The sequence below is a fragment of the Anneissia japonica genome, unplaced genomic scaffold (assembly GCF_011630105.1).
Source record: "Anneissia japonica isolate Jap-2015-1 unplaced genomic scaffold, ASM1163010v1 scaffold287965_len1858130_cov191, whole genome shotgun sequence".
In the NCBI taxonomy this organism is placed as follows: domain Eukaryota; kingdom Metazoa; phylum Echinodermata; class Crinoidea; order Comatulida; family Comatulidae; genus Anneissia; species Anneissia japonica.
Window position 1 is genome coordinate 856,844 of NW_022748342.1, and position 9,349 is coordinate 866,192.

At 35.3% G+C, this 9,349-nt stretch overlaps 1 protein-coding gene across 1 annotated transcript; it reads left to right on the forward strand.

The window, feature by feature from the left end:
- Positions 1-3,845: 3,845 nt before the first annotated feature.
- Positions 3,846-6,747, forward strand: LOC117120835. The gene has a single exon (XM_033265922.1). It carries the CDS (start codon positions 4,109-4,111, stop codon positions 5,759-5,761), a length of 1,653 nt encoding a protein of 550 aa, XP_033121813.1. The 5' UTR covers positions 3,846-4,108; the 3' UTR covers positions 5,762-6,747.
- Positions 6,748-9,349: the final 2,602 nt, after the last annotated feature.

Consider the following 9,349-nt stretch of genomic DNA (forward strand, 5'->3'; position numbering starts at 1 on the left):
TTAAAACAGACATCTGAGGAGAGACATTCAGTATGCATCAAATGTCGATATTACAAGACAACTAACTAGCGCCACCAATAGAATATTGAATATTGTAATTATAGTTTTTGGACATTTAGACAGAAGTAGTATAGGCTACTTGTATTTTCAGGGAGTAATTTCAAATTGCAAGAAAAAATTGCAACAACTACAATTGCAGCAACAACATTAAAGTAAAAATAAGAATATTATTAATAGAATTAGTAATTACAATAGTAATTACAACAATTACATCTGACTATTGTAATTGCTAACGTTATTACAATAGTAATTACAATAGTTACATCGTAACTATTGCAATTACTATTGTAATAACATTAGTAATTACAATGTAAAAGGTGCACTTTAAACTTTAATTCGTTCATTTAACTTAATTCAATCATTTGAATATAATCACCGTTAACCGTTAAATTTATGTGGACCTACATATATTATCGGGTGCTCTTTATTAGATGTCAGTGAGTACGACTTCACTGAGTTGACATCCGTTTACTTTATAACTATAATGGTCACCACATCTGACTCATAAACCTATCTTCAGTTAATCTGTTATTAGAAGAATGAAAAAAAAAACAGCAATTATCTTAACCCAAGTCGTGAGTAAACAGAACTCTCAATTAAATATATTAGTCAGGTTCAAGTGACTATCCACCGACCTAAGACAATTGAGTTGGAAAAGCAGACTTCAATTATATATTGTAATGTATCGTATCAAGATTAACATAAAGAAACATGATGGTAATAACAGTAATGATATTTATGACAATGATGATGATGATGGTCATGATGATAGTGAAAATGATGATGATGGTGATAATAATGAAATTAATAATAATGATTATAATCTATATATTAATTCTACTAACGCTCTGGTGTAAGTTCACCTATCTCCTCTGAAACCGCTGGAAGGAATGTGCTTATTTTTCATACACTGGGGTTTATGTCACGACCACATTCTGCTACTTTTCTAGGCTGGATATTGGATATAACAGCGAAAAAAAACGCAAACCTGTTTCGCCATGTTTTGCGAGTTGTTTACGTCAGTACAGTTCCCAATCTATTCTGTTCCGCAGTGCTTAGGTCTAAAAAAAGAAATCGCAGCAGGCCGTAAAAGAACCAGTCTATGTTTCATAGCTTCATTACGTCACCGCGCAGTGCTTCTATCATCACACGTCAACAAAATGAGGGAGCATCATGTTCCCGTACCACTTCCGAGTGAATTAACCTCAAAACATCATCAATAAATAGCATGTTTTAGAATCGATAAGGTAAAAATAAAGATACAGATCGGTACAAGCCATGATATAAGCTCGACCTAATCATACTGGGCTAGCCTAGCCATACAGGCCTAGCCTATGATGAGAGATAGATCTAGATTCAGGTTTAGTTTAGTTAACTAGGGCCCCCCTCTTCCCCCCCCCCCCCCTCTCTCCCCCCTCTCTCTCTCTCTCTAATCGGGGTCGGATCAATATCTGTCTCTTATACAATGCCATAGTGCATTAAGTTTAAGTTTAGGATTTAGCAAGCTCCACATCAATACTTCGAATTTACGTAAACGCGTTTCAATATGCATGCATCCACCTTTTTTATTCAAGAGAAACATTTCCCTCATTCCAAACTAGGCTAGGCCTACTATATATATGCTGTATTTTCACGTACAAGAGGGTAGACCTACTCCAATGTAGGCCGCATATCAATACAACAGGCCCGAATGCAGTAGGGGAGAGGAGTGCACATGGACGAGGGAGGGGGTGGGGAACGTTCCTGCCCCGTTTTGCCACTATTTTTCAGTGCAATGTTATGTGCTACTCGCTTATTTATTCTGAAACTGTTCTGCCCAACCACCCTCTCCCACTTTGAAAAATTCTTGATCCACCCATGATCAAACTGCACAATAATTCCTCACAAGGACAAATTTAGCAGAGACACTTAAAACCTTAAATACAAAGACGTCCTTTACAAAAATAATGACATGCATGGTAACCATCCTCCTCAACTTCCCGTAACATTATTAACAGTACATCGCCACCTTTCCCCACTATTTCAACACCGTGCGGAGCACGGGTATATGCTAGTCTATTATAGTTATGGGCTCCCATTGGGTTCTCCTGGCAACTTGATGGTACTTGCACCAATGTATATTCCAGCATTAAAATGCTTAACTGAGAGATTTTTTTCAGTAATAAAAATAATTATTAGTACTTCATTGTGTTGTTAATAACAATACAATTAAAAAACCTACTTCTCATTCCCTTTTGTATGTCCAATTAACCTTAAATTAAATTGCAATGAAAAAAAAATCAGGAATTACTAAATAGGTGTTTTTCTTATCAACATAAACCAGGTTTTTTTTTAACGCATTCTAAAGTAGCGACGAAATAAGCCTAATTAATTTACACACGCATAGTTTTGCATAGACATGAACGATATATAATGTAGTAATTTTGTGAACGCAATTTTACCCTTGAGTATTTCTTAGTATTATGACTGTCCAGAGCTTATGGCCTGCCGTCCTTAGAGGTTGCCACACTTCATTCTTTGATGTTTTAACATGTAATGGGCTCCTATATTGGCCCATAAGTGTCACGACAAATGAAATATAACATCACGGCATTATAATTCTGAAACAACACCCTATTTTTCTTGTTCATCTTCAAATTTATTTAACCACGGAGGCCTAGATCAACAAAGGACTGGTTCTCCCTTGGGAAGTTGCCGCCATAATGTTTTCCAAAGTAAATTTGCCTTGCTGCTTTCTTTAAAATAAAGTTGCCGTAATGTTTTTTTTTATATATATATATATTTTTAATGCCGTGGTATTATAATTATTATTATTATTATTATTGTCATTATCATGTTACTAAAACCGACATTTAGGGGAATTTAGACAATGGAGAAATTAGAGAACAAAAACTTAAGGGGAAAATAACACAAAAGATATTCTCTTTAAGTTCGATTTAGAGAAATTGTTATTGTTATTATCTTTATTATTGTTATTATTTTATTATTATTAAATATTATTATTATTCTTATTAATATTATTAAATATTATTATTATTACTACTATTAATAATGCTATTATTAATTATATTATTACTATTAATTATTATTATTATTATTATTACTATTATTATCATTAGTATGATTATCACTTTGATTATTATTATTATTATTACCATTAATGAATTACTATTATCTATTGTTGTTATCATTATTATCATCATTTTTTAAGAAGGAATACAAACTTAATGACGTTCAACACAATTGTCATAATTAATAGTTTACTGCGCATGTTGATATACAACCTACGCAGTTTATAATGGTTTATTATAAACATGCTTCGTCTAATTGTTTGACTGGACGTATAAAAATTACAAGAAATAATATAACATAGCATAATAGTCTTGTTGAATTGTATCTTTTAGCTTCTGAGTACTACATAAAACGAATGAGATTGGGTCAAATTGTACCTTCGAAAAGGAGAGTACTTTCGATTTTAAAACGGAACCTAGCAGTGAGATTTTGGCAGGAGAATATCTTCCTATCACATGCTACATACCGTTATCCTCCATAATCTTTATTTTTTTATGTTTCTAAATAATTACCGTACAATAGTGTCTATATAACCATCTAGTTTTCATTGTGTAGTAGGTCTATACAAGAAAGTTGTTTTTATATTATGTGAAGGAGTAAGGTATAATTGATATATTTTATTAGAAAGTGCGCAGTGCTCTAAAAATGTACTATGACTCAACGGCGTGTGTCAGTGTGTGAGTCTGTTAGATTTGCATTGGCTCTACGTTCTACCTCCACACAGGAAACACATTCAATGCGTGTGGAGACTCCTTCCATACACAAATTACTTATTCAAAGGAAAACTTGTATTTACGAAGGCTAAGAGTGTAATTTGTCAATACGTGCCATTTCTTCCGGCACAGCTCGAGCACGCTTGCCGATAAATCAAGTCGTTAATTTTTTGCACGAAATGACATAATTTTCACGAGGAATTATAATAATCGTTTGTCGAGTTTCATGCCTTTGATGGTAGGAAGTACGGGTCAATACGACGATGAAAACGATTATCTGTATTGGCCTAGTGATCTTTAATTATTTTGTTATCACAGAATGTATTGTGTTCATTAATTTAGGAAGTCAAGACTTGAGAGTTACACAAGGAAATAGACTTTTGTTGTACTGCCGAGCACCTGAAATAAACACATTAAAAGTTTTTTTGGGAAGGCAAGGTAACGTTCATTTATCGTTAAGTGACACAACATGGAGTCGGTTTATGTTCATGTGGAATGGAATAAATAAAGGATTTGGACTGATACCTACGTCTAGACGCGAAACACAATGTCAATATTTGGTGAGGTTTATTCGATCCATTGTAGGAACAAATTCAGTGACGGTGTTGTCGGCACCAAACGCTGGTTCTCCTTCATGTACGATGGATACACCAAAATCACATGTTCATGTTGGACAGACAATAGAGTTAACATGTACTTCACATGGTGGAAATCCACCCGCTGAACTTCAATGGTTTTCCAGAGGCCGTCCGTTGACGTCGATAGCAATCAGAAAAACTACTATAACACATCTACTAGATGAAAATGACAATGGAGTCATCTTCACGTGTTCTGCACGAAGCCCTGCGATGGACCGTCCTCGCAGCTGCAGCCTACAGCCACTCCACATACAACCTACAGTTCAGGTTACACCTGTAACAAACTTAGTACAAGTCGAGGAAAGTGCCATGTTTAGGTGCAAGGGTGACGGTGTCCCGGGGATCGGAAGTTATCAGTGGTATTTTGGTGATCAGTTGATAACAACCACGACTGGTAGAATCAGACGGCTAGGTCGGGAGCTGCACATAGACGAGGTGTTATGGCGGGACCATAACATTATTGTTCGCTGCGTAGTAGCAACAATAAACGGGCTGAAGGCTAACGCTTCAGGAGTCATAAGAGTAGTGTATGATCTTGAACCAACAGCACTCCATGCCCAACCTAATGAAGGAGACGGATATTTCTTTCCACCAATGCGCACCGACCGTCCGAGTACAAAGTCGGTTAATAATCTCGTAGTACTTATTGGGCTTGGAATCGCTGGACTATTGTTTGGTGCAGGTACGATTATGACCTATATAGTCTATGTTAAAATATCAAACAACCGAAATAAGAAACGGTTAGAATCCTCACGTTTTAGAGGAGGTCGCTTTGACAAGCAAGCACAAACAAGTGCTCGACACCACAAAACAAAATCAGTTGTTAGCATCTCATCTAAGACAGATGACGTCAGCAAGGTACAGTGTGCTGTAAAAACAACAAAGAAAGAGTCGAGGTCACAGAGTTTTACCTCTTGTCGCCTTGAAAGAGTTCCGAGTGAGGCCTACAAAAAGAACAATGATCTATCAGCAATAAGTGAAGAACCAACTTTGTCTTATGAACCAATAAACCACCCGGATGACGCCGAAAGCGATTACTACGACTTTTCTGGCGAGTATTTTCCAGGCATTGATTATGATGACGTGTCACTGAACTCACAGCATAGTCACACTGGGACCAATGATGATATGGATGGGTTCTACGAACCATTAAGACCGTCATCCGATCTACTTGACGATAAAGATATCGCAGCTATAATTGAAGCAGCCATGCGACGAACATCCCTGACGAGGAACGGCGACATTTTCTATGCCGGTTCCAAAAGTTGGGCATTATGATGGAGAATTATAGTTTGAAACTTAAAATGAGCTGACATGAAGTATTCCTTGACTATTGTGCGAGAAAGTATAAAGCATGATATAAAATGTTATTAAAATGTTTCCCTGACCAAGGATTTGAACTGTAATGTGACATGAGAATCAAAATAAGCATTGTTTCCATACAATCGCTACATGCTATCGCCGACAGCTTTCGGTGATACTGGTTGGTAGGTCGAATCAGGGAGCCTTTCCGATTGCGTCGGGAACTGACTACGCAGTACAACGATTGCACTGAAAACACTGTAGCAACTGTCTAGCGATTGTATGGAAACCAAGATACGCACCAGTTTTAAAATCAATTTTCATAATCCAGCAACATAGGAAAATCGATCTTTTACCAACTTTTGTTTCGATAGGCAATTTTTACGCCCACATTCCTTTAATGCCAAACTGTGTAAAATAGACGAGAAATATAATAAACAGTATGAGATATTACCGACAGACTGCACGCTGGGGAAAGGGTTAAGTTATAAGTAAGGACGCAATAACACACAATCTCTTTCCTCTAGTTAGGTCGCTAGGGGTTCACAGTACTCGTACTAAAACCGTAATCTAGGAAATTAAGATACTTTCATGGTGTTGTAAAAATTTAAAACAGTAACTGTCGGTCTAATTATATTTTGGATATTATTATCCGTCAAGTTCAGAACTGAACACTTAACAGGAAGTAAGGTCTTTGCAAAAATATTTTCAGGTGATAGTGAGACTGTCTGCTTTCGCATTTAATGTAGGCGTAATAAATATTCTTTGATTCGTATAGTCGTTTGCATTATACATATTAGATAATATAGTAATTATTTGTTACTCTATCATTCAGCTAAGATTGTACAATAATATTCGTTATACAAGCAGTGCTTGTTATTACGTGGTGCAGGCACTATGTTTTACATTACGCCATCCTTAACGTTGTAAAAACATTTGAAATTAAATAATATAAAAATAGAGAAAGCCGTTGTGCGAGCTTGAATTCAGTTGTTATCAAATGTATTTTCACATAATTAAATGATGTAAATTTAATTATGTATCAAGTATAAATCTTATATGCCTAGGAACACAAGAACGTTATTTCGCTTTAAGAACGTTATTTCTTCTAAATTGTCAAAAGAAACAAAAAATTCGATGTGCGGGCAAATAATACACCGCAAATTTCAGCCTCCGTTACAATACTTAAGACACTTTATTATTTTGATTTTTTTTTGTGATCAGGAATTGAGGACTAGATGTCAACATCATTCGAGCACAGTGAATACTCTACCGGTGGGCCTTGCGCCTTAAATTGCTAAGGAACTGTCCGGTGGTGCTTGGTTTAATCTACGTTGTTTTATTTATTTTTTTCTAACTTTCCGGTTTTGTTCTGTTAGATGTATTTCATTTTCATTTCATTTCATTTATTTTGTCTCAATAAAATACATAAAAAACAACAACCGGTTACAATACAACAAAAAAAAAAGCATAAAAAATCTGAAACAGGCCGAGACAGGATTCCTAAAAGTGATCACTATCATGTAGGTCTCCTAATGCACTATTCCGATTACACATAAAATAATAATGAGCAATTGAAATAATACTTAAAATCTGTAAAATTTGCCTTAACAATAAATATATATATAGAAATTGTAAAACTTATTTAAAATATAATTTAAGATCGTTTAAAAATGCTTTAAGTTTCAAAATTGTATCGTCCGCATATTGTAGAACGTGTGAAGAAATATCAGACGGCAAGTCAAGTACAAAAATATTAAACAGAATGGGGCAAAGAACAGATCCCTGGGGAACACCAGATTGCACGTTACAGATATTGGAAGATGCTCCTCGAAAGACAACTTTTTGAGATCTGCCATCTAAGTATGATACAAACCATTGCAAAATAGGCCCACAGATTCCGTAATGATGTAGCTTAATAAGTAAAATTTTGTGACTTATTCCATCAAATGCTTTGTTCCAATCTAAAAATATAACATCGATTGGAGGAGGGTTGCGTTCATCCAATACCTGTGCCCAATGATGATGAGCTGTGGCGAGAATTGTTTGGCTAGATCTTCCAGCTACAAAACCATGTTGAAATGGTGACATAAGATGGTGACATTTTAAATGGTCTATTAAGTGATTACTGACAACTCTTTCTAACAGTTTACTTACAATTGAACACAAAGAACGATTATTGCCACAGTATTAGAAAAAAAAACAATCCAAAAAAAGCAAAAATCGCTCTGATGTTATTGAAATAGCGCTATATAAATTACGTAATGCATGTATAAATAGCGAAGGATAATACGTGTGTGTGACAGACAGTATTGAGGGCAAAAAATGGAAATTAACAGATAATCTTTTATAAATATTGCCTGCTCAAAGAATAACTAAAATCCACACATTGATGCGTGGAGATTCGTATACACATTCTGTAACAGAAGCCAAAGGTAGGCTTCCTGTGAAGAAAAATTGTCCTTAACCTTCATGTAAGTAAAAGAATCAATAGAAAAATTACCCTTTTGGCTTTCATGTAAAACCAGATGCCAAAGTACGTAGATTTAATGTTCCTCTTTTGGCGTTCCATATAAAACCACGTACGCAAACAGTGTGTAACAGTGCCATGGGTGGTCTGAACAGCTAAAGTTAACGATACAGTGAAAAACCAGAGTAAATGTCATTATTTTCCCCTTCAATTAAGCTGAAACATGGAATTGTATTCACGTCGTGAGATGGAGATTTCGATGATCTGTGTTGTTACAGCATGGATCTATTACAGGTTTCATCAAAGACGTTTTTGTAGCCCTCGGTTTTGCATTATGCCTATAGCCTTTGAAATAAGCGTAATAGATTACCGGAATAATTGCCATTATTTATCAGCTCACTATCATTATCCTTATCATGTATTATCATTATTAGGCCTATTGTTCTTTTGGGTTTTATATGTTGTTATAAATACATATGTGTATTCAAATTAGGTATGCTGTTTAGCACCGTAAACACAATAACAAATAAATATTAAGAACAGTGCTCGAATAGCAGCATGATGTTAAAATCATAGGAAGCATAGCTCTTCAAAAAGTTCCGTTTTTAGTTGTATGAAAAAAAGTGTCTCTTGAGGGATTCGAACCTGCAACTTTTCGCTGTCAAGGCAAGTATCATACCATTGGCCCACGGAGATCTTACGGTAATACGCAGATCTAGCCCCCTTGCGCTTTTTCTCATATATCTGACTGCAAACGTTCACACATGGTGGAGCTAAAGCTAACTAGACTGTAGGTCGCAGCTTGTAAATCATAGTAATTAATATTGTACTTAGGTATGCTGCGTACTAGAACCGTAAACACAATATAAAGAAATAGATAAATACCGTAATAATAACAGTGCTCGAAAAGGAACTTGATGTGTTATAATTGTTTCAAGCATCCCTTCATTTCAACGTGATCCAGGCACGTTTGTTCATACAACTGAAAATAGTAAACTTTACGTTAAAGGACTAAGCTTAATACGATCAAGCACTGTAATTATGATTATGATTATGATTATGATTATTATTAACATTATTATTGTTATTATATA

Bases quoted from the DNA above. Each gene is read 5' to 3' on its own strand.
- LOC117120835 (XM_033265922.1), top strand. From the start codon at position 4,109: ATGAAAACGATTATCTGTATTGGCCTAGTGATCTTTAATTATTTTGTT.